Raw genomic sequence first — 27,022 nt, 5'->3', positions numbered from 1 at the left:
CAAGAAGGAATCACACTACAGCCCAAATATGGACCCCACACCCAGTATCCAACCTCCTAAATTATCCCATATACCATTTTTACATCAAACATGGTCATAAACCACATGGGGGAAAATTCCGCTCCGAGAAGTTCGCACAAGAGCAAAACCCAAAATTTTCAAGAAAGGCTCTACTTTAAAGACATGGTTAAAGAAAGAAATTCTCTTTCTCACCACTCCTCCCATGAAATTACAGTTGAGTAARTATGGCAATGGCAGAATCGAAACTTATTTTCCAGGCGTGTTTTGAGCAGTGTGTAACAGCACCACCTGGTGATTGAAGCTGYACAGGATTTTGAACATTTCCACTAAATTCAGTCATCAGCATAGAACAGCTTTTAATTCGGGTTGTATAAAATTTGGCATTTTTTTCTATTAAAAATACATGCAATTTGCAGCAGCAAATGGTAAATTTTTGTGATTCTGTTAAAAAATTTAATCAAACTCGTCAGACCTAGCATCAGCTGACTTCTAACGGGAAGTGAGAAAAACTCTTGACACACGAATAGCCAGTTTAGCAAAATACAGTAAATGCTTCAAACGTTTTAACATATTAGGTTAACAAACTGATTGTTTAAAGGTTTGCTTTGTAGTTCAGACAGATGGAAAAGCCACCTCAGAACCAGAAACAGTCAAGCCTGGGTTACTAAAATACTTGAAAAACATCAAACTGGATGTCACGTATGCTGTATATTCTGAACTGATTAATATATAAACAGAATTAGCATTTTGGTCCTAAAATGCATTACAAATTTTACTGCTGCTCCATCGAAGCATTGCAGAACATCTAATACACATTGCTGGAAAAAAATCCTTAGGGATCCTGAAATGAAAATGTACTCCCTAAAGATGTCACGAGCAACAAGAATTCTATTAGAGCTGAGCATTTCTTCTTCATCACTCCTTTTTAAGTTGTGACTAAATTAGCACAGCCTGCACACTCCAGGGTGTGTGCTGGGAGGAGGGAGGGGGAGAAAACGGAAGATATCAAGGCCTGAGGCACTTCAAGCGGAGAGCATCCATCTGCTAGCAGCAGTCAATGAACAGAACATTTCTAAAAATCTTCCCACTCATATTAAGTCAAGCCAAAAGAACAGAAAACACTTTCCTTCACTCTGACTGTGCAGGACTGAACGTAACAGGACAGTGGGTTATAAATAAGTGTTTAAAAAAAAAYAAGGGAAAAAAGCAAAAGAGAGAGAAGCTCACTAAGCAGCCTCTCCTTCTGGAGAACTCATTTAAGACACTCCTGCTCATCTCTACGTCACCCTTTCCCTCCTCCAATCTACGGTGGCATGTGGAGGAGTGAAATGATAAAAGGAAAACAGGAAGAGAAAAAAAAAAAAGGTTGGTTCCTTTTAATTTTTTATTTTGCTTGTGAAACCCAGATCTTTTCAATATCCCAGTAAAGAGGTGCATTGCCCAAGCTAAGGCCCAGCATGTGTGGATGAAGAGAGTGGAAAGGGGCAGTTGAGAGATGGGAAAGGCTGGGATCAAACTGGCTTTGCTGTTGTAAGGTGCCTATCATGGAACTGGGACTCCAGGATTCTGATGGCAATACCAGTCAAAGGAGTTCCCAACCCTTTACAGAGCAGCTTCTTCCCACCCACACACCCCACCAAATCAGTGCTCTGGGCTCACACTGCAGAACAAACTACAGAGAAGGCAGCAAATCCCAGGACTGCACTCATCCAGGTCAAAGACAACTTGCTTGCATGCACAGAGTTGTTGATCAGGCTGAAACCAGAGTTTGGTTTTGTGGTTTCTGCTGGTTTCTTCTATTGAGCAGGGCATTGACATACGTCAGTCTGCTAATAAATTTGCTGGTGTGGCTGTACTGGATACAGGATGCTCCCACTGCCACACATTTCATAGCTGGTACAGACCCCTGTAGTTTCTATTTGTTTGTATATAGCACCTGTGTTTATGTTTGAGTTTTCCACCAGTGCTCTGTTTCGCTGCAGCAAAGGCACTGAGCAGGAGCCAATCTGTTCACTGTGAACAGCACAAGCAGGGGCCAGGCTGGTCCAGCAGGGATGACACCTCACACAAATTGGGAAGGACACAAGGACAATCAAAGCTGCACATGCATTTCTGCACAAGGGAGGAGGTGATGAGGCTGTGGAGAAGCTTCACCACATGCACTGGTGATGCTGCTCTGATGATGCTCCCTCAACCACTGCTGGATGCCTACAGCAGAAACTGCCAGATGTGCATGGACAGATGCTGTTACAGCCCTACAATGGGAATACAATGGGAATACAACAGGAATACAATGGGAACACAAGAACACAACATGCCTGCACATCCTTTCACAAACACGTGGCCTAATGTTACCTGTGTCCCATCCCATCAGATGCTGCTTCCTCCAAGAGCAATCACGACAAAGGGAAAGCAGCTTGGGATCACAATTAACTCGTGTCCCGCTGCAAAGTGCAGGTGAAATGACAACAAGGGTGTTTGCAAGAACGTAAGCAAATAAATCATGGTCTYCTTATAAAAACAGAGCACACAGGCACTGAATTTTCTCTTTTCTTTGTTATTTCTGCCAAAGTCCAGAAGTTTAATGCTRCGACCATTATTTCAGAAAAACAATCTTCCAAGAAAAACGCAATAGCACTGAAAGAAAATCACATTTGCAGAGCATCAGGCTTAGGGAATGCTTTCCTGTACTGTCACATCACCAGCACTCCTATTTATTCCTCAGAGCAAAACAAAAAGGCACTTTCAGCACATGAAAAGAGCACAGCACTAGAAAGAACACAGCACTAAAAAGCAACAACAACCTTCCCCTTCTCAAGTTTTGAGCCATAGTGCCTATAAAATGACACAAACACTTCAAAATTCACGTTTCAATGTTTATGACAGTCCTGTGCCACAAAAGTGACAAGCAGATTCTTTCATTATCAAAAAAGAGAACTGCAGTTACATGGAACTTAAACCAAAGCTATATTACCTGGAGTATAGTTTAAGCTTGTCTAACAAGATTCCAAAGCTAAAATGTCTTAATTCAGATGCTTGTTAGAAGAGGCAGATTACSAGCACTGAAATTTATTGATATTACTACAGGTAGAGGAAGGAGAGAGGCAGTCGCCTATTTTCTGCCACACTGTACAATAAGGAAGATAAATCTATTAATATCCAGGTTCATTTTCTTGTGAATAGTACTATAAAAAGCAAATATTTTAAAAAACATTAGCCTGCTAGGTAAACTATCTTTAAGTAAAGGATTGCTCTCAAGAGAAATGACAGGTTCCAATTACCTAYGCAAGGCTGCAGGGAGATAAATCTCCACCAGTGAATTCCACAAATGTTATCAGTATCATGCTACTGTGTGTCACACAGAAATTGTCAAATTTAACAGGGAGAAATTCTGAGATACAAAAAGCCAAAACTTTGCAAAACTTTAATATCCAAGCAAGAAATTTCACAAGCATGAAGAACCTTAGAGGGTGCTTCTTCTCTTGTTTGACAAAATGAAGCAGAGATTTGTGCTTCCCTRCCACAAGAGYTCTCTTGCCCACAGYCAGCTAATAAACCAAGAGACAGAGMAGAGACAGGAGAGGAGACAGAGCAAAGGAATCATAAAAGTTGCTTTTAACTCCAGAGTCACAAACAGGCCTGTTCAAAGCAGCTGAACATGCAAATATTTCTAGTTATTASTTAAGACAACAGAAGTCATGTTAATTCATTTGATTAAGACTGCAATTTTTTTTCTCACCTTCAAAGACAACTTTCAGAATTAAAAGAAAAAGTAACAACAGAAACTGTCCTCAGTCAAAGAACAACCTCGGTCACATACAGACTGAACCAACAMCTCTGAGGAATTTTAGAAATGCCTTTTCTCATTTTTCCCTTTTGCCTTACAGGAGCAGAATAAGACCAACAATGCTAGACTCACTTATTTCAACCCAGTGGAATGCTGTGCTCAAACTTTTAAGTTGTTAAYCAGTCTCTGGGCAAAATCCTACCATTACATTACCTCCAACAGATCCTCTACTCTTTACTTAAAGGATTCCAGGTCTTCTTCTTTAGAAACTAAACAGATCTCATTAAAGGACACATGCTCTCCTCTCCATTATACTGTCCCTGTAAGGATAAGCAGTATATCAAAAGCATCTCCAGGACAGGTACTTTATTCATCATTCCCCAGCAAAACACAAAAACATCAAATTTCAACTCAAGGAGGAACTAATTAATCGATGCATAACCAAAGGTTGTCCTAGATCAGCTGATGAACTCAACTGGTCTTTTAACATAGGTAACTGGAGATGATGAAGTACAGGGTCTCATTAGCCAAATGGGAATGAAGAGATTCTCCATGTGCTTAAGGAGAAGCCAAAGCACCAGAAGGATCCCAGCTTCCTCAGAGGCCTCTGAATCAAACTCTAGAGTAACAAGGAAACAGGCAGGGAAATACCATCTTCTGCTTTTAGCCAAACTCTCAGAGTAACTTATGGCTTGCTGAAGAGTAGCTTTTCTGCCTCTGAAGGTTTTCATTTGTTTTCCTTAACCGTTTTTCCCATCTCTTCAAGTCTTTGCTGATCAGTGTAGCTGCCTGCAAACCCTGGGAACTGAAGCTTTGAGACACTGATTGCAAGACACTGATTTGCCCTGAGGGCTCAGCCACCAGCGATGGTGCTGCTGGGACTCACCAGAGCCTGCCTCAAAGCAGAGCACCACGAAAGCCCACACTGACATCCAAGCAAGCCTCAGAAGCACAGCAGTCCAGCAAGCTGGAATTCAAACACAACAGCCGAGTAACACAGGAAAGTTCCCTGCTGAACTGTTATGTGATAAGTAACAGCAATCACAAATGTGAAAGGGCAAACAAGATGGGAAAACAACATTCCTTCAAAAATTMTTTGATGAAGAAGTTAAGGACCAAAGATTGAGCATTCCAGATCACAACTTTTCTGCATTCCTGGCTCCGGAGCATGTTCTGATGAGAGAGGAAGAGTAATGAAAGTCAAGAGACACTTTTTCAAGAAACAAATATGTGTGTATTATGGCTAGGACACATCCATGGYTTAGCAGATGCAGGAGAGGGTGGATCTACAAGACAGGAGGAAAGAAAGCTGTGAGTGGCCTCAGTGGGAAGAAGTTTGAACTTGTTAACGTGCAGAAGGGMAGAACAGTTGGATGCAATTCGTAGTTCAGTTTTGGCCATGTTAACTCTGTGTCAACAAGCAGATACACAAATACAGACAGATTCAGCAGACACCAAAGCCTACGATTCATCACCCTTATCTTCAGAGATGAGTGACTGGGCTTAGTCAATATAGACTTCCTTTCAGTGAGTGAAGAGAAACAGACGCTTCAGAGAATGAGTCATTGACTTCCTTTCGGATTAAATTAATCACACCCTAAATCTGTCTGCCTCTATGCAGAGTCTCTGAAAGGAGATGAGAAACAGGAGCTCACACAGACATCTAAATTTTGCCACCCATGTCCAGCCATGACATAGGACTAGATGGAAGAGGTGTGCTGAGGTTGAAGAAGTTCCCCAAAGGAAAAGGTTGTACCTGAATCAACAACCACCCAACAAAACTAACAACAACAAAAAAAACTTCCACCCAACAAAACACAACCACACATGAAAAACATGTAATATCGTCCCAAATRGAAAGGAGAAGGTGCCCCCTTATCCTCCTTCAAAGAGAGATGGGGGAAGTTAACACATGAAATGTGAAGGTGAAGGAAATAGATGAGAGAGAAATTGCTAATGATAACAGAGCACTCGTAAGGGACAAGGCAGTAGACAGATCAAAGGGTAAAACTGAAGCAATGGTCTGACTAGAAGAGGAAGTCTTTCAAAGCCTTAGTGACTAAAGAAATTTAGGAAGATATGAGGCAAAACCAGAAAAGGAGAACTTTAAGCAATGATTAGTTTAAAAGGCAACAAGAGAAAACTCGATGTGGTGCTAATAGACACAGAGATGAGAGGATTAGGATTAGCTTCTATCACAACAAAAATGACAGGAAGAARGACAGAAAACAGCAGAGACTAGACTAGAATTTGATTACTAAAATCAAAGCCAAGGACAGGAACTGATACCGGAGGAAGAGTCAAAGAAAAGATTGCATCTCACGAAGAAAACAGTCTGGAAGGTTTCAAAGTCTATGCACAGCTGCAAAACTACAAATTCACTGGGGAGTAATAAATGCACTGTGGAACAGCTCACATGACTGAGCAATGAGATGGATGGTTACAGGCTCCACAAGAAGGACAGACAGGGAAGGTGACAGCAATTCATTCTATACAAAGGAACAGCCTGAACGTGTGAAACTCTGCTGAAAAATGATTGACAGACCAATAAAGAGTAAATGGGTCTGGATGAGAGGCAAAGCCAAAGGAAACAGTCATGAGCACCTGCCATAGACCATMTGATCCTGAAGATGAAGCTTTCTTTAGAAAGCAGGAAGATGCCCAGGTTCTCTTGGTGAACTGCACCCACCTCTGCAGGTGCTGTAAGGAAAACCACAGTGGGGCACAGGCAATCCAGTGGAATTCCAGAGCACGTCAGGAACGGGTCAAGGATACACTCTGCTATACACCTACCACTCTTTAGAAAGGAAGAAGTGGTGGAGGATTTATAGTCTGATGGCAGGCTTGGTCACAGCAACCCCAAGATGAGCAAGAGGTGTGTGAGGAGGAAGGGTAGAATCATTACAGCCCTGGATTTCAAAGAGCATCAGTTGGTTCAGAGAAGAGGTAAGCAACTATCCACRGCAAAGAAAGACTGAGCAAGGGCTCACTTAAGCAAAATCAACACACACACAAGTTAATTGGACTTGATGGGATAYATCTGAGGATGCAAAGGGAGATGGGAAAAAGAGTAAATCTCTGCCATCTTAAAAAAAAATTGTAAGAATTTGAAGAGGCTCTCTCTGACTAGAAGGCAGCAAACATCAGGCTTCTCTTCCAGAGAGAGAAGTAGRACTCCAAAGGTGAGTCAAAGCCTCTTGGAAGGCTACAAATCTACCTGGAAACCACTTCCAGACACAAAACCAAGAAAGTTACCAGCTACAGCCAGCACAGCACAGATTCAATGAGGGTAGATCACGCTTCACTGCAACAGCCAGAATGCAGCCAAGATAAATTGTAACTACAGCTCTTCCCTCATCCCATTTCATCATTCTCTCTGGCAGCCAAACTGCGGAGATCTGGACTAGGCCAATAAACAGCAGCTTGGGTGAATGGCTGACCTGGTTCAAAGGGTACTGCTTAATACTTTTACCAGCAGACTTACCACTGGGATTGATACTGATTAACTACTGGGTCAATACTGTTTAACACCTTCATAAACAACGACAACAACAGGCCAGGAGGTTTCCTTCACCAGCCTGATAACATTCCCTTTGGAACAATGGCCAACATGCTGATGGGCAGAGCTGCTGTTCAGAGGAATCTTAAGATGCTGCAGAAATGAGATGACAGAAACCTCATGAGMCAAATGCAATTTTTCTGGACCTGGGACAGAAGAACTACAGAGCAAAAACATAGGCTGGGGACTGTTTGACTTTTTTGCAGRAAAGGATCTTGGTTCCTTATGAACAAAAAAATGAACATGGCTCAGCAGCATCCAATCACAGTGGTGAAGATCAGCTTCATCCTGAAACCACGTTATTAAGATTGCAGCCAGCCAGGTCAAGAGAAGTGATTATCATCCCCTCCTGAGCATTTGTGAGACTCTCTTAGAGGACTTTGTCCAGTTCTGGACTCCTCTGCAGAAGAGGTACTGACATTTTGGATCAAGTCCAGATGAGAGTCCATATGATGATTTGGAGACTGAGCACATGGATGAGGATGACAGATGAATTTGCTCAGTCTCAAGATAAAAAAGCTGAGGGACAAATCTCTTTGGTACCTTCAGCTATGCAGTGAGAGATTATAAAGATGGAGCCAGAGCTGCATCACCAGACATGCACAGCAAAAGGACAAGAGGCACAAGGAAAAATTCCACACAGTGAGGGTAGCCAACCATTAGAGAACAGGTTGTCCAGGGAAACTGTGTTAAATCCTTCCTTGGTGATAACCGGGGCTGAGCTGCCCCAGGCCCTCAGCATCTTAATGCAACTTCAAAGCCACCATTTTGTCAGCCTCCAGGTCTCTTCCAATCCCAGTTATTCTTTATTCCACTGTTCTCCTTTCTCTTGCTGTTTTCATTTTGTTAAAGTGTTCTCTGTTCCTCCCCTTTGGATACTGCTGTCCTTCACGTGTTTAATGCATTGTCCTGGTCTAATTCACAATGTATAGTTCTGGGAGGAAGCAGAGCCTGCCATAATCACATRTAATAAACCAGCTATAAAATGAGTGATGACAGAAAATATTAAAGAATTAAGCAAATAGTTTAAATGTAAATAGTAAAAAATGCATTACAGAACATCATCAGAAACACTTTCCCATTTAGCATKAAAACACTGTTAGCTATGTTTTGGTATTTAAGAGGACTGAGGGAAAAYATACATTCATTTAAAGAAATAATTAAAAACACAGCACAACAGTTCAGGAATTGGATTAAGCTAGATGCAGCTGCAATCTTCAAACTTAGTTCAAACCAAATTTGAATATCTGCAACTGAAGCTTTCAAGTTATAATCACGCCATTGACCCTCCATCCCCTCTCCCTTTTCTTTTTGGTCACTGTAGACTATTGAAAGTATCAGAGCTCCAAGTCAAGAACAACTCCCTTGTAACAACGACTCTGACACGGATATAGTGAGAGCAGATTGCCTGCAAGGAAACAAGAATAAACTGGCTATTTAGAGAGATTATGTAATGCAGCACGGAACTGTAAAATGGGATTTAAAGAGACATCACTCTGCATTTCAGCCCTGCAAGTAACTGTAGGAGTTGACCAATACTGCAGGAATTTGAAGAGGCTCAGACACAGAGGAAAATGTCTTGTCAGAGTCCCCATCTGAATTGGTATTTTATTCATAATTCTTCTTTTTCACAATACCAGCTGTTTTGTCATATCCTTTAAAACAAAGCTGAAGCTGAAAAACCACATCATCTCAGAGGTGTGCAAGTTTTTACTACAAAAATGAGGTCTGTATGCACAGAKACAAAGCAGTTTGTAGGCCTGAGCTTGCTGAACTTGTGGAGCTTCATACACTCAATTAGCACAGTACTGCACTCTGAAAATCAAAGTGATTATGAACAAATACAACAGTATTAAGTCTTCCCTGCATAAATATTTTAGCAAGTGTAAACAAGACTACAGTTTCTGTAAGCAGCCAATTCCCAAACGAACACACACAAACATCAGCTGGTTCAGCAAAGAAAGGGAGAAACTACGAACTGCCATGCCCTGCTGCATTATCAACAGAGAGGAAAGGTACAGCAAAGGCACATGTGGTGAGGAGACTGCTTCTGTGTAATGGACATTCTTACACAAAGCTGAAAAGTACAAAATGTTCAGGGTTTGTCCATGGCTTTGTTTAGAGCATATATATATATATATATATATATATATATATATTTATTTATAAAAATACCAATGTACAAAATGATTTTGTAGAAGAGTCCAGAACTGATGAGCAGTTACTGGAAAATTTTACTTTTGCTTTTCCTCACTTTAGAATGGACAAAAAAAAAAGTTATTACCTTAAGCACTCTAATGCAAAACTGTTCTTCATCTAATTCTAAACATCCTTTCATTTAAAGCCTCAAAAACCAACAGCATCATACATTCAGCCAAGCCCAGCTGCTTTGCTGGTAATTAAACAAGAGACAGTGAGTCCASATCAGCTCTCTTCCACCTCCCCTGGAAAGACAGACTTTACAGTAAGGAAGAATTTGGCCCAAACTACATGGGGAAGGAGTGGGGGRATGGAGGGAGAGCAGGGGGAGGTGGTTGTTTTTTAAAACCCAGCAAGTCCCTGCTCTGTTGCTCTGTTGCTGGACTTCTCTCCCAGCAGTCAGGCCTGCAGGTTGCTGGCAAGCAGAGCAGGCGCAGAGCGAGACCTGCCAGCGCTCTCGGACCACACACAGGCTCTCAGCTGCTCTCCAGCGCCCTGGGGACTTCCATCCGCAGCCCATCCCTGCTTCCCACAGCCTGGCTCTTCCAGGAGGAGCCTGCATGGAGCATCGATGCTCCAGGAGAGAACTGTGTGCTCACAGTACCAAAGGCTGCAGCCACCAGTGAGGGCAGGACCAGGGATCCCAGAGCTGCTCTCAGGCTGTGCTGCGCCAGCATCCCCAYGGGAGCGAATTTCAGCGCTTCCTTTGTGGCACAGTTGACTTTGGAAATGCCAACGTAGTGGCACCAGCAAATAAATGAACAAATAAATAAGTAGCTCAGCATTTCTTCTACCCCTCCAAAGATAACTGTTCATTTTTAATACAGCCAACTACCCTTGTACTTCAGTTTCACTCAATGAACTCCATACCTCTCTTTTAAAATAAACACAGTAAGTTCATTTAYCTTGCTACGCTTTCAAGTCTAACCWTAATAGATAATAACATAATTTCACCCCCCCAAAAAAGCCATGATCATGGGCACACAGTGACAGGGTGAGATTTTGTAAGCTCATTGCCACAGCTTAATTTGCAATTAAAAACTATGTAAAGCCAGAAGTGTGATTAAAAGCAGCAGACAACCAGTTCATTATATAGCAGCAGAAAAGAAAAGCCTTTCAAACACCAATTGCTCTACCTGAAATATCAGCTGCTGTTGTCATGCCTGGGACTGAGCGAGAACATCACTTAACTTACCGAAAAAAACTTTCCCAGAGACAGATTGACAGCATGACAAATGTAAGCTGGCTACAGAAATCAAAGACCCAATACTTGCTCCTTATATAAAAGATAGATACAAGAGAGAAAGAGAAGAAAACCTGCAAAGAGCTTCAGAGAGGTGTAAGCAAAAAGACAAATTATTTTTCTGTTTCAAGACTCTTTGGGAGATCAGTTCATTTAAAGCAACTAAAATTTCTTGTATACGATACTGATATACTCCAGCCAAGTCACAATCGTTGTTTTTGATCCGRGAGGCCCCACACACAAAAGCTGTGGGGAAGGAAGATGCTCAGACATATTCCCCAGCAAACACTCATCCAAGAAAAAAAGCTGTGTTTAGTTTCTAGAAAAACGCCTACACTGTCTTTACTTGTGATTACCTTTTGGCATAACCAAAAGGGCTTTTGAAGGATTCAAACACTCCACAAAGCAATGAGACAGATTTCCTTCCATCAGCATTTCACTTTTCTACAATTAGAGACAACTGTGAAGTTCTTATGCACAAAAAGCCAATTTATTTTTTAAATGCCTGCTCCAAATTACAGTTCTGATTAAAGTGCCTTAAACCAAAACCAGACTTCACTAAGTTTAGTGGCTTTATCCTGCTGCTTATATAAGTTACATGTTAGAMAGGAAATTTAGAGCTCCTAAGATAGTAACTTCAGACCTGACACTGAAMCTAGCTCACCTGAAGTGCAAGCTTTACTTTGCCAAACAGGGCTCAATACTCTTAAGTACAAGCAGCTGAATAAAACATTCTGTATATAAAACAATCTGTATATACATCAGCTGAATAATGCTGAGTAAGGTAATCTGACTGTACTTCAATGACACAGATCAATCTTAATCTGTCTATACCCTATGAAGATACAATATCAGATCAATCTTACTCTTCATATACCTATGGAGGCATAATATAGGCAAGTTTTTTCTGTGTTGAATTGCAAATGTAAGATAATTTAGGAAAATACCTTTCTCTAAAATATACCCCCAAATGAGTACTTTATCAGTAAAACCCATTTACATCCCTGGTTAATTACATGTCAGCTTCTGAGACTCTGCTATGACAGTCCATCAGCTGTCACCTCCAAGAGTCATGAGACGGGAGTATTAATTAGCTAAAAAATGACAACTCCTGTCCCTTGATATGAGTAACAGCAAACTGGAAGACCATTCTGCTCATGGAATAAAAGCTGGTTTTATTCACTCTCTTTAAAGAGTGTAGATTATGGAGATCTCAATTAAAATGTAAAGCATGTAATGAGAGAATATTTATTTTAATGTCGTCTGTGCACTAAAACCTTTTTTCCATTTTTCCTTTCTCTATTCAATGATAACATATTAAGCAGATGATTACCTATATGCATTAACTCATACTTGTATTGCTTAAATCCAAAAATATTTGAAGAATTATACTTAAAAATAAACATGAACAAAGCATTTCAAGGACCCTGAAAACTGACAAAACAAAAAACCACAATAGGTTCTAACAGATAATAAAAAGGTGTAACGGGCATGTCAACCTTGAAAAAGCCTTTTTAAACTACAGTAGTATTGTCAGGTGCCATTACCCTTTGTCAGTCAGCTACATGAACTCATAAATCAGGTGTAGCAGCCAAATGAGAGCAAAATGAAAAATCAGCACTAGGCAGACCTGTCCACTGAATAATGATGGGCCTGCCAAGTTTTTGAGGTCACATTCAAAACTAAAAATTAACTGTATCAACCATATTAATTTTTAAAAAATKTTATCAACAAGACTAAAATTTGCTGGTACCATTCTGTAGAGTTTGTGCTCGTGACTCCTTTCCCAGATTGGCGTGGAATCCTCCTCCTAAAGTCGGTGTTTTCCCTGCACCTATTAGGAGGGAAAAAACCAAACATGAAAAAGGGGATCATTTAATTCAAAAATTAAAATAAAACGTATTGTGCCACTATATTCAGTATCTGCATAGTCTACAATATGCCAAATCACATTAAGAAGGTYTTAAAGGACTTAAGAAATCAAGTACCAATAATGTGTAAATTATTTCTTTCTTGGAATACCCTAAGAATTATATGGTTCCATAAACCCTCCCAATCTCAGCTCAAAAGAAAGTACAAAAATCTCTCAATGCCTATTTTAAACAGARCATGCAACTCAATACTGAAAAATATTTCTCAAAATTAAGACAATTGCTTAGTTAATATTTCTTTTCTGAAGAATAYTCAATGGAGAATTTACAAAATTTCAACAGGTAATTACTGGCACTACAGAACATAAAGCAGGTTTTGCATTCAATAATTGCCTGTGTTGGCTACTACAGACACAACACTTACTTTAAAGCAACTTCAGTTTGTCATTAGGTAAACACAGCAACACTTAGACTACAAAAACTGCAAGTCTGGAACTGCTACTATTACACCCTGAAAGGCTGGAGACTAAAAGAAGTCTGAGTTGTAAATCAGCATAAACTAGAGGCTGGTTTGGGCATCCRTGCCAATGCTGAGCAGTCTGAATGCAGAGACTGCTGGGAGTCAGTGGAACTAGTCATGCAAACCAATCTTGCAGAACAGCGAGTTAAACTGCCAAGGACAGAAACAGTCAGCCACTAAATCAGGAAGGTTTTTTTTCAAAACAATSAGGGTACCTCAAGTAGGATATTTGAATCTATCAGCTTAACAGCAAATGAGACCAAAAAGCTAAACTGCACAAGATTGAAAACAAGTAATTTGTTACTAATTGGACTTCTACTTAATTCAAGTAGTCTGGTCTTCATGATAGGGAAAAAAGTCATCTTGTTGTCTGTGATGCCTACAGCTTTTCCTTAAGTTCTTGTGGCTGTTTTCTCCTCTTACAAAAGCTCTTCAGAACAAAATAGCAAGGCCTTGGGATAGACACAGAGAGGGGAATGAAGTGGCTCTTTAAAGCAGTTCAGGGCATTTCCTCTATACACCTGAATAAGATATTTCCATAGCAGATATACCTGATCAGAAACTGTGACCTAAACTGTAGCTCTAGTCTCTTCTCAGCTGAACTTAATGTGCATCTATATTGAGAAAAATAAAACCAAACAAAACCAAAACCCAGAAAAGCTARTAAGCTAATATTACAGCAGAATTACTATCAGCCTTCAAAGGTTATTTTTCCATATAACCTTTAAATTAGGTTTCCAGTGCTATCCACAACAGAAACCAACTTCACTTCATTAACAGATCCTTTCAACAAACAATAATCAGTTCTCACATAAATGCCCCACAGATTAAGTATTTCAGTCCAACATCCTAATTAGAAGTGAAAAACATTCAGTAGTGATCTCCTCACTGGCTACAGAGGTAACTCCCAATTCTGTATTTGACTATTAGAGACAGCAACATCTGCTTGCCATTCTTACAGGTACAACCTCGTATTTCCACAAACAGTTGCAAAAAAACGAATGCAGCAAACCAGAGAGAGGTTACCAAGCACTACTGCTCCCCCCAGTGCACAAAGGCTCCATTTCCCAGTCCCCTCTATCCTTGAATATACCAAAATACTGAACTGCTTTGGACTATCATTGGCAAAACAGCTCTTTCAAACATTTCCCTGTTACTACTAAAAAGCTTGCACAAAACCATCTTATAGTGGTGATAAACAATACTAATAACTAAATAATTTAACTTACTCAGAAGCTAAAAAACAGGAAGAATATCAGCAAAATTAAATGAAGATGAGCTTTCAGTGATTTTGTCCTTTAAGATTCTTTTTCATTAGACATCAAGCTACAACATCATACATAAAAGTAATTTCTTTCCAAGCTATAGAGATTGCAGCAGACACCAGCAGAGCTATCTGAAAGACAGATTCTGCTATCAGAATTGATGTGCCCATTTTTCAGCAAGTTAACTGGAAAGGCTGATTGTCTYTACTTAGCATTTGGCTTTGAAAACTGACAGAAAACTAGTCCGTTGAGCACTTACACACTCAGAACTGCAAAACTAATGTTGCCATTGACTATGTAGYCTCACCATCAGCTTTAATCTTACAAGCAAAATGCAGACCGAACTCATTAACATAACTGTTCAGCTGGGTAATAAAAAGATAAACTCTTAAAAAAAACAACTGAAATCATCAAATTCATTTGAAGACAAAAATCCCTACAAAGCTAGTCATTTAAAAAGTACAAAGGAAAAGAACAGCAATTGCTAGGCACAACCAAATTAACATCCCAGCTTAACTGCAATTTTTACATTTCTTGACCTTTTCCATTCTTCCCCCACAACTTCAAAAGTGAATTAAGCAGGCTTTTGGTTTTTCACATTCAGCTTTCAAGATACACAAAAATACATCCGAGAAGTATTTGGTGTCTTCAAGTGCTGCCTGCCAAATCTTCAACATTAACACTAACATTTCCCTAAGCCAAGTACATTCCTTCATGAGGTGATGCCTCCCAAGGTTGCCATCTACTCGTCTCATCGGCTGAGGGAGGACAGCCATGTCCTTGGGGAGCATCAGGGACAGCATCACCAGCAGCACAATACAAAAAAAGGAATTAAGCTGTTAGAGAACGTCCAAAGGAAGCCATGAGGATGGTGAAAGGTCTGGAGCTGAAGTCATACAAGCAGCAGCTGAAGGCACTTGGTCTGTTCAGCCTGGAGGAGAYTGAGGGGAGACCTCACTGCAGCTGCAACTTCCTCCAGGGGGGAAGAGGAGGGGCAGACACGGAGCTCTTGTCCCTGGTAACCCGTAACAGGACATGAGGGAACAGCACGAAGGTGTGTCAGGAGGTTTAGGGTTGGCCTCTAGGAAAGTTTTTCACCCAGAGGATGGTTGGGAACTGGAACAGCTCCCCARCAAAGTGGTCACAGCACCAAGACTGATGGAGTGCAAGAGGCATTTGGACACCATTGTCAGACATTTGCTGTGATTCTTGAGGTGTCCWGTACAGGGGCAAGAACTGGACTTTGATGATCCTTGTGGGTCCCTTCCAACAAGGGGTATTCTATGACTCCATAACTACTTTTAAAAACTCACTCAGACTTGTAGCATTGTGTAACTGAAGGTTCCTTTTCTCTTCAAGTTTGCTTTCGACATTCACAAGAAATTTTGGACAACAGAAGGTGTGGAGAGATGTGTTAKGCAGCTCAGAAATACAGCTACTGCAATTTTTTTGTTGTCCTCTCAGTGGGCAACTGTGTCCTAACACAACATGACTGAAGATGAAGGAGATAATTTCTGGAAACTTGATGATACTTGGTCAAAGCTCACATTGGCCCAGACCATAACTTCGAGTACTGAGCTACTTGTCAGAGCTGTGTTAACACCTGGATTTGACAATCTTAAAGGTCTTGGGTATTTTCCAACTAAACAATTATATAGTTCTACAGTGACTCTCCCTCCATTAGTCAAAAGCAGGCATCTCTACCCTGCTCCTCACAGCACAAGCACCTCAGCAGCTTCTGTTTTGCTCCATTAAAGAAAGTCACATCACTCTGCTTCTCTACAAAAATGCTTCTCAAGCTGTAAAAGGTCCAAGCACAGCTTGAAGTCTGGGTCCAACAACAAAAGAACAACAGGTAACAGGAACAGCACTTATCAAATCACTCCATACAGTGGAGGCAAAGAGCAGCCACTTGGGCATCTGCAGCCTAAAGGGCACTTTTCTGCCAGGTAGTGACATGATGAGTTTCAGATTTAACACCTGGAGAAGAAACAGAGTCAGTCCCAGCATTACAGATTTTGCTTCCTCTACATAAATGAGCAAGTGAAGAAGGGAATGAAGCTGTAGCCTGAACTGAAGTGTACCTGCTACCTGATAGGACCAATCCTACTAAAYCCTTCCCTGTAAAATTGAATCCAAAAGCCACCAGTCCTTTCTTCAGGACACAGTAGGGCAAAACCTACTATTTCAAATTCATGTATTTATAGACCCAGCATAAAATCTGGGTCTGGTAAATAATGCAGACTGCATCACACCAATGGCCTCATAATCAGGGAAGACTAGATAATCTAACATAAAAAAAATTAATGAGTTTCCTACTCAAGTTAGACCATAAAAGTAAAARGGAAGGTAAATAAACCCCTCACTACAATTCATACCTATGACAGCAAAATTACGTGATTCAAGTTCTGAAGTTTGTAACTGAAACAATTCTTCTCTCACTCATTTTTATAGGGAAATTAACAAATCTGCAGGCACCGGAGCCTGCTGAAACAGTACTGCCACATAACCTTAGACAAACTTTAAAYCTATTCCATCATAGCTTATTTTCAAGGGCTTATTTTCATAACTAGCAACTGTAGAGATAAATATACTGTTGCATCCACCACAACCCASTTTAGTACTGCCCAAGTCTATGAAATCAGTCTGCATCCAAGTTAAGTGGCTGTTCCTGCACTGCCATGACTGACAGCAGGACAACTACTGTCCTCTGTTGCTGCCATCCCAAGGACAGTATGGAAAAGATTCAGTGCCAGAAAAAGYTTCATATTAACTCTGGTGCACGATTGCCACCTGGAGGATTTGGGGAGAGAAGCAAAATTGATTTGATCCATCTCATTAAAACACATAGCAGGTAATTATTTTAAATGGAACTTCCCCCTCCTCCTTCCCGAAACAGCATGATTACGAATTAGTTTTGCAATAAGAAAATCTAGCACAGAGTAAAATGGGATGATAGTCTTCAGGATTTCCCTTAAAAGGTCCGTAAATCCCACATACTTATACTTCTTTTCTCTGTATTGCAAATGACATCATGACCACTCTGCATAACTTAAAATTAACCATGAAATAGTGTCTAAAAAGCTGGGCCACAAATATGAGGAAACTTGTTKGTATTAACATTATTTTAACTTTCCAGTACCCAGTGTTTTCATTTCAAGATGGCAGAGCCCACTTCAGGACTGTTTGAGCTGCACTGTAAGAAACATTTAATGTCAGGACTGAGTCTATCAACATCTTACATGGAAACCAATTAACAACTACCAATAAAAACAAAACCCTTCTTTCATTGTTTAATATTCAAAAATACACAATAATCCTTTATTATGCGTAAGAACTGAGTAGACAAAAGTACAGAATCTGACACAAACAGAGTTCATCCTCTTTCCCAACTGTCTCACCAGCACTCATTGTGACAGTAATTCTCCACCTTATAAAGTTCTAGATAACAAAAAGGTACAGAAGATGAATGACYAGTAAGCTTAGCTTAAATTTTATGTAAGCTTTTTCCTCTATGTATTCAGTCCCTCTCTCCTATCCAGTTTGCTGACCACATCTTTCCATTCCCACAATCCCCTAAAGACAAATATTTAGACCAAGGAAAACTATTGTCCAAGTTCTGCCTGTGAGGTCAATGTGGCTCACATGCCTCAATGTAAAAACGTAAGAGATTTTAAGGATAAAATAGAAAATATTTCATTAAGCTTCCACAGGTACACCTGAAACACTGAGCTTACCACAGCTTTACTAAAGAGAGATACATTAAATTTGTCATGGGACACTGCAGASTAAGAGTACACCTTCAGCATTTATGGCAGTTTTAACGTGTCTCTGTAGTAAGTTCATTGTAATTTACTTGCAAAAAAAACCGGTAAGAGTAGAAATAAACTCTTCCTTGATGTTYTAAAATTTTAAGCAGGCTACTTACAAATGTTGTGGAACCTCCTACACTAAAATTTTTAATAAACACTTGTTGGTGTTTTAAGAACTATTAGTTCACAACTTCCCCTTCTCCTCATGAGCAAAAGCAAGAAGATAACCTCCCACCAGCCTCAAATTAGTGCACTGCAAATTCATGTACATTTGGAGATGCAGAGTGTTAATGCCCATTTGCTGTACCAGAGCCAGGAGCTCTGTGCGATCCTGACTCGATGCTGAAGTTGAACTGATGCTGTCTGTGCCCATGGCAGAATCCTTTTTCTGTGACTGTGTCTGCATATTTGTCACTGCCCTGAAACCTCCAGGCTTATTCACTAAGTTAAAAGACTTAAAAATTCTAATTTAAATTTTTACTAGAGATGTGATCCTGRACTCTGTAGCAGGGCAGGGACAGGCAGAGCTGAGGGCATCGGGCACTTCCACAGGTCCAGGGATGGGCTGAGGCCAGGCAGGGCATCACACTGCACATGGGGGTCAGGGCCAGGCCCAGCAAAGTGAACAAGGTCAGACACAGCCCCAGAATGTCCATGCAGGGCCAAAGGGGTGGGCTGAAGCCAGACAAGACACAAGCCTGGCTCTACCGAGCCCAAGGGCAGGCAGGGCAAGGCTGTGGGGAGCTGGAAACTGGTCCTGCTGTGCAGTTCCTGGAGCAGGGACTGACATCCCTGAGGTCTGGGATGGGGTCCTGGGCCATGGGCAGCCTTGGGGGAAATCCAGAARGAAGCTGGTCAGGGGCAGCAAGAGCCAGCAGCACCTGGTTTGTGACCAAGAAGTTTATCATTTCTGTTTTTCTTAACTTACTACCACACATTTAAAAGCAATTTCTGGGACAGAAGAAGCTAAGCTTCTGCAGATATAGTATGCTCGAGCATCACAAGCACAGTACACCTTGAAGCATTCTTTCATTGTGCTTTACTTCCCATTACATCTTCCAGCTGGCTGCCATGCTGCCTGAATATTAACCTTCCCAGGTGGGACTGTTTTCTTCTCCTTTGATTAGTGTCAGAAGTCCCAGATTTCACCTTTCTCAGCTTCTTTAAACAAAAAACCTGAAGAGAAATCTGGGACTGTCAGGTTTGCTCCATGCTCAGCTTTTTCACTCTCTTCAGCTTCAGTTTTACTMCTGTCAGCTTCAAAGAAAATACTTGTGAAAACAGTTTCTCCCAACAACTACCACAAGACAGGGGACTCCCACMCAGACACAGTAAAAAAGCAATCAGAGAACTCCACACCTTCAGTTATGTCACACAATTCTTAACTTGCCTTTCTACAAAAGCAGCGGCCATCAAACCAGTACAAACTGGCAAAGGGCTCAGTGTAATTCCATCTTCCAGGATGCAATTATAGCATAATGGAGAGGGAGAAACTCTTAGACCCTGTATTACTGTACTTCCTGCTGGGATGTGTTCAAATGTAGTGACTGATAGGCATCTGTTAAGAACTTGGGTATGAAGAAAAACAAAAAGCAAGGCACATTCATTCCAATTACCAGAATTCAGAAGCTCTCCAAATTTCTTAAGTCAGAAAGGACATTTTCTTGGGCTAGTTTGAGATGGCCTGAACTCGCTGTCAATTATAAAGTGAATAGTTATTGTTCAAAACTAGACTTGGCTAGGAAAATGACATTTCAAACACTTTCTGTGCAATTAACAGAGCTCCTTGGAGCTCGCATGGCAACSCTTCTCCACAAATACCTGACTTATCCAGGGTCAAATCAGTCAGGTTCAGAAACTCAACTTCAAGGAAGGGCCTTCACAAACTTCAAGACAGTAACATAGTGAAGTGTTGAGGCTGGATTCTTTCCTGACTGTGACYACTCACAACAGAATTAAGAAGTACAACTAACTAGATCAGCACGGGGCCTATGAAAGCTTTCAGAGGACTTTCCTCTCAAAAGATCAACAAAACAATATACAGGAGTCCTTTGCTAGTTAAAGAACTTACCAGCTCATGACCCAGGAAGTGACAGGTACCTTGCAGGAAGAACTGACTTGCCACTCTTTGAGACAGACAGCATAAAAAGGAATGGTGGGATTAGCTCTGTAAAGCTCAAAGAACACGACCTTCCTGTGAAGACTCAAAAGAACAGCTGTGCCAAATCAGACTTGAAAGACTATCTAGTCCAGTATCCTACCTCTGAATGGAATGAGAAAGTCCATTAATACACATTATTATGTATAATGTATATTATTATGTATAATATTATGTATGCCTACAAGTGAACACAAAAGACAGGAGGAGAGCTTGTTGTCACAATTCTCTCATACAATCTCCCACTGTCTAGGATCTGTGGCTCAAGGATTTCCTAAACCAGAAATAATGWATTTCTTAATAGCCACTACACATTTTATTCTGTCTGTCCAATAATTTTAAACTCATGTACACTTCTAACATCCCCAACTTCAGATTCACATGGGTTTTTTTCTGTAAAAACCAAAATCAACCAAATAAAACCTCCTAATGCTTCTGAACCTCCTACCCACTACCTCTGCAATCAGCTAGATACTGGATTTCTTAGCWCTCCCTAGCTTTTGAAATGTGTGATGCTGAGCAGCATCGCTGTGTTATTCTACTGCATTTAYAGATTTCTACTATGGCCCCATTCAATCATCTCTTTTCCAGTCTGAAGAGGCTGAGTCTATTCAGTCACTCTAACTGAGAAGCTCTTCAGGAAGCTCTCAATCACCCCATCATCCGCCCTGTATCTCTTCTACTTCAATTAGAGGTTTTCTTGAGAATGGGGAAGAAAAGAGAGAAACCCGCCAGAACTGCACACAGCACTTCAGCTGGAGGTAATGCTGTGGATACAGAACAGTGTACAGATAYGCGGTAAGTGCTCTTTTAACTCCTACCATTCCCCTCCCCACTCATGGGGTTTTTTTTAACCATGAATGAACACTGAGCTAAAAGTTTTTATAGAGCTATCCATTAGGGATCTCCTTGCAAAGTTACCCTAGCCAGTCTGSATGTAGAAGACACCATTGCATATTTAGAAGAAAGGCACAATCCTAATTCTCACAGCAACACATGATCCCATCTGCTATCCTACTACGCATCCACTAAAAGCAACAGGTCCTTCTACAGTCTTTACTACCCCAAGTAATTTAGTATTGCCCACAAAACCCATTAACTCACCATTCACCTGTTTTCCAGATCATCAGTCCAGATTCTATGGAATTTCACTGGCACTTTCCTCAGGAAATATATTATTTTTGTCTAGACTATATTTTTTACCATTTGAGGAGCTACTCTGCTCGGTAAGGATTTTTCCTTATCAAGGACTGCTCAGATTCTGTAAAAGCTTCTGGTAAAGGATCTTGTGGACCTTCCTTTGAAAATCCAGCTTTCTGCTTTGTCCACTTACCAACCAGATTTCTGGTGAAAGATCTCATTGACCTTCGTTTGAAAATCAAACCATTTGCTTTGCCCACTTACCAACTTCCTTAGAAAGCTCCAAAGGATCTGCGAGGCCAGCCCCTTTGCCAAAAAGCACTGTTACCCTATATTTACCTGTACAGAACACCTATTTTGTCCTTCACTACTTCTATCCTGTTAGCTCATCCTATGCATAAAGATATGGCGCTCAGGGACRTGGTTCARTGATGGACTTGGCAGTGCTGGGCTACARTTGAACTCGATGATCTTAAACTTCTCCTCTAACCTAAATGTTCTACCCTTTTGTCCAACAGACTTAATTAGCCTGCCTTTTCCCAAGACTTCACGCAGAGCAAAGCAAAATCCCTCATTCACAGCCAAGCATAAGTCTATACTTTCTCAGCACACCAAAGCTCAGTTGCTAAAACCATCAAAACAATGGAAGAGAACAGACTCACACACCTTCACCGGAAAACACTGGCTACACCAAACTTCTCTGTGAAAGGCATCGGTGGTGAGGTTGTGGCTTCCTCCATCAAGCACATAATTAGCTGAATGTAAATAGTGCCTGGGAAAACTTACCTGTTATCTCACACCTTCCTCCAACTCTAAGAGAATAAAAGAAGGGATTTCTGATGTTTTATAGTGATTCTACAAGACTTTATTAGCAGGGACTTGGCCACTTTGTGCTAATATAGAGAAACACAGGATTCATTCCTTCAGCAAATAAATTCAAGATTCTGATATCTTAACAGATAGCTTGGCAAAATAAAAGGTTTTGCTACATGTAAGAAAGAGAAATCAGTGTCYCAGTGCTTTCCACTCCTTTATGCATTTTTACGATGAAGGTGAAAATAAATTATTAATAAATGCATCTGCAACTATTCAACATGTACTAGCACACAAATAAAAGCTGTCATGGATCATGGAAGGATTTGGGGAATATTGCTGCACAACCAGAAATTCTAAAGTCCACAAACACCAAGAGCCCCATTCATTTCCCAGCCCTGAACTTGGCATCCTTCATCCTTTGCAAACCCTAGACAACATTCTCCAATACACCCAGCCCTATGAACCATGAGCAGAGACTCAAAAACARCAACCTTGACACTTCTGACATGGCAAATGCTTCACACAGCAAGGCTGTGTGTGATCACCATACCACAGTCCAAGGAGCTTCAGACCAAGGCATTTCATCCACAAGGGATCCCTCAGGACTAAACATAAAGAGTTGAGAAAGATGACAGGAAGGTGTTAAAAACTGGTTATTTTCATGGAAATTTGCTAATATAATCAGAAGCCACTGAAAGATGAAACTTACCTGAAAATGCTGCTTTCAGCAAGTGTTTTGTTTCTGACTTAAAAGAAATATACATTCCTCTGTAAATTCTCCACCCTCTGTAGAGATACAAAGTCCTTCTTACACAGTAAATKACTTTTCTCTCCATTCCAGAGGATTTTAATCAGTCATACACATATTAATAGACAAGTACTCATGWTGAAGACACTGTAATTGCAGCACAAATACATCTTTTCAGATTAGCTTGCATCACTCAGTTTACATCAGGAAAAAAAATTCACAACAGAAGCACCTGTTTTGGAACACAGAGAATTGTACCAGCATAAGACACCCAAATCCTAATTTCTTTAAAATATTTCTGGTGTGAAACAGGGCCTGCACTCACAGAATCACAGAATGGTTTGTCTTGGAAGGGACCTTTAAAATCATCTAGTTCCAAATACCCTGCCACGTGCAGGGACTTCTTCCACTAGACCAGATTGCTCCAAGCCCCATCCAACCTCGCCTTGAGCATTTTCAGGGATGGGGCACCCAGAGCTTCTCCAGGCACCCTGTGCCAGTGCCTCACCCTCATTCATCTTCRCAGCAACTTAACAAACCTACAAACAGCATTGTTTTGAAAGTCCTGTTCTGTCATTTCCACAAACACTTCCCCCAAGCACACACATCAGTTCACATGGGGACTTGCTAGAGGGTCACAGTATGAACACACAGCGCAGGCACTGCAACTACACCTTGTGCCAGCCAGATAAAGCCACCATGAGCACATCAGAAAGTGCTGCAATCACATTTTTACACACCCACCACCTCTAGGGTGCCTATCTGCCTTCATGTGCACTAGCCTTTTGCAGGGTAACATATAAGTAAYATATCACAAGTAACTAACTAGCTATACAAGAGCAAAGAATTAATGTACTATCCAGGAAAAAAAGACTAGCCAAGAGCAGTATCTCAGGACTTACACAAAAAAAAAAAGGAAGGCTATCTCTTAAAGAAATTTTGTAAAGTACTGTGCAATTCACCCACAAGAGTGAAAAAGGCTCATTATCCTGCATTTCTCTCTTTTCCTTTTGGTTTTTTTTTAAGGATGAAGGCATCCCAAAATGTGCTCTAGCTTGCATGCCATCTGTCCTGCATAATTTTGGGTGGGAGGGAAAAAGCAGCACAAGCCCTTAAAAATGTAGTCTCCACATCACAACAGGAAAAAGTGAAGGATACAAGAGCTGCTCATAAGCTATAAAAAAGTAATGCCAGCAGCCTGAGTTGGAAGACAGGAATGGCATCAGACAAATCCTAGCCTACAGTAAACTCCCAAACTCCAATTTGCAGTGCTGCGTTCTCCACCACAATTCCTCTTTCTTCCCCACAGCTATACAATCCATCAGAGCCTCTTGTTTCACTGCTAAGCTCTTTCCCGTGCTTTTGCTTATGTTTCTTTCTCTGTATGCACATTCCCCATACAGATTTTCCACCTCTCCCCTTTCAAACAGTACTCTCTCCCTACACCCATTTTCATTCCCTCTCCTTCCAAACATTATCCCTTCTCAACATGGCCTTTCTACATTTTTCATCCCCCAGAGCATTCATACAAACACCCCAGCCCAAGTACTGACAAGAGTCTCTTGACCCTTCACTTCCAGCCTGTTTCTCCTGTCACTGACCATACCTCCACACCGTTCCTCTCCGCATTAAAAATCCAACCCAACTTTTCCCATTCTCTATCCCAAATAATTTTATCTAACTCCCCATTCCCTGTGCACCCAGCCCTTCCACAGAGCCCCAAAGCTTCTCACACACCTGCTCCAGTCCCTCCTGCATTTACTCCATCACTCAGAGCATCTCTCTCATCCTGCGCAGCTTTTTCCCTATTCATCCCAACTCCCCCACCCCATTTCTGTCTCACCCTGCATAGCACACTGTCCTTCTCCCCATGCATTGCCTCTCTCATTTCCACTCGGAAGCACCAGCTCCCACATGCACCATCCATATCCCTCCTTTGCACAACATGACTTTCCAGTCTGTCCCTCACACCCCTTTGCACAGCACCCTTTTCCCTATACATTGTCCTTATCTGGCAGCACAGCGTCTTTATCTCCCCTATACATTGTCCTCACTCCTCCATGCAGCATCCCCATAACCCCACCCTGTGGCACAGCATCTCCCTGTCCTTTCCCCACACTGCCCCCAGCTCCCTCACCCCCATGCCCTGTCCCTGAACTCACAGAATCACACAATCAATTAGTCTGGAAAAGACCTGTAAGATCACTGAGTCCACCTTATGACTGAATCTGTTCACCTTGTGAACCAGACCATGGCACTGAGTGCCACATCCAGCCTTTCCYTAAGCAGCTCCAGGGACAGTGACTCCACCACTGCCCTGGGCAGTCCATTCTAGTGTCTAATCACCCTTTCCGTGAGGAAATGCTTTGTAATGTCCAACCTAAACCTCCGCCGGTGTTACCTATGTCCCTTCGTCCTGTCACTTGTTCCCTRGGAGCAGAGCCCGACCCCYACCTGCTCCACCCTCCTGTCAGGGAGTTGTRGTGTGATGTCTCCCCKGAGTTCTCTTTTCTCCAGRYTAAATAACCCCAGACTTGTGCTCCAGACCCTTCAYCAGCTCTGCTGCCCTGGCCATGCTCCATCCCCTCAATGTCCTTCCTGAATTGAGGGGCCCAGAAATGGACACAGCACTCGAGGTRTGGCCTCACCAGTGCCCAGTACAGGGGGACGATCACCACCACCCTGGTCCTGCTGGCCACACTATTCCTGACAGAGCCCAGGATGCTCCTGCTCTTCTTACCCACCTGGACACACCTTGGGYTCATGTTCAGCCGCTATCCACCRGCACCCCCAGCTCCTTTTCCACCAGGTCCCTCACCCCTGTGCCCTGTCCCTGGTCCCATGCAGCTCACAGCCCACTCACCCCGTCCCTGTCCACACCTCTTCCAGCACCCTTCCCTCCCCTTTTGCCAAGTCCCCTGTGCCAGCAACACCCTCCCTTCATACACGGCCCGTTATTCCCCACACCCCGCTCTCTGTGCCCCCGGGCCCCTCTGCACAACACCGCCCCCCGCCCTGCCCCGGCCCCGGCCCGGCCGCACTCACCGTCCAGCGACACGAACTGCCCCACGGCGGAGGAGCCGCCGCCGCTGTTCTCCACGAACTGCACCTCGGACACGATGATGTTGTCCTCCAGCACCGAGCCGCAGCCCGTGCACACCGCGTCCCCGCGCGCCGCGTCCACCTCGATCTCCGCGCACCCGCAGGCGCCGCACACCCGCCCGCCCGGCATGGTGCCCGCCGCACCGGGACGGGCCCGGCCGCCGCCCCGCCGCTCCCGCCGCTCAACACAGCCCGGCACAGCCCGGCCCGGGCCCGGCACAGGCCTCGCTCGCTGGCACCGGCACGGGGAGGAGCGCGGCAGCCGCCGCCACCCCGCCCGCTCTCGCGAGGCTTCGCCCGCCGCTCCCGCCCTCCGGAGCCCGAGGCTCCTCCCTCACCGCCCTCACGGCCCCGGGAACCCGGGGAGTGGCGTTCGGGGGCTCCGCCTCGTCCCCCAACACCTGGATCCACCCTCCTGCCATTGCCGGGGATACTTTCCTCCAGGCCAGCCCCATTCAGCCTGACCCTGAACGTTCCCAGGGATGCGACATCCACAGCTTCTCTGGGCAGCCTGTGCCAGGGCCTCAGCACCCTCTGGGTGTCAATCAAATTCATCAATCAAATTCATCACTCAAATTCATCACTCAGACCTTATCAATCGTTTTGTAATGCTGAAAGCTTTTTGAGGCCTAATGAATTTTTTTCATTAAAACCCTTTGAACCCGACCTGACAAAGACAGCGTAACATCAAAATCCAGTGCTTTGGAMCTCTTTGTTTATTATTGTAGAATCACAGAATGGTTTAGGTTGGAAGGGAGCTTAGAGGTCATCTAGTTCCAAT

The 27,022-nt window shown here is 42.4% G+C and overlaps 1 protein-coding gene across 1 annotated transcript in view; it reads right to left on the bottom strand.

Moving 5' to 3' along the window:
* The window catches only part of BRF1 (BRF1 RNA polymerase III transcription initiation factor subunit), a 171,584-nt gene extending 145,168 nt beyond the window's left edge, over window positions 1-26,416 (bottom strand). Inside the window, exons 1-2 of the mRNA XM_057376599.1 lie at window positions 26,185-26,416; window positions 12,563-12,643 (exon numbers count right to left, since the gene is read on the bottom strand). Coding sequence (XP_057232582.1) covers window positions 12,563-12,643; window positions 26,185-26,371 — 268 coding nt within the window. The 5' untranslated portion in view covers window positions 26,372-26,416. The remainder of the gene's footprint in view (window positions 1-12,562; window positions 12,644-26,184) is intronic.
* Window positions 26,417-27,022: the final 606 nt, after the last annotated feature.

Source organism: Malurus melanocephalus, unplaced genomic scaffold (assembly GCF_030028575.1).
Source record: "Malurus melanocephalus ecotype Western Australia unplaced genomic scaffold, MMel_1.1 scaffold_283, whole genome shotgun sequence".
Classification (NCBI taxonomy): Eukaryota; Metazoa; Chordata; class Aves; order Passeriformes; family Maluridae; genus Malurus; species Malurus melanocephalus.
The sequence above is the reverse complement of the archived record's forward strand: the minus strand, read 5'-3'. Positions and strand labels throughout refer to the sequence as shown.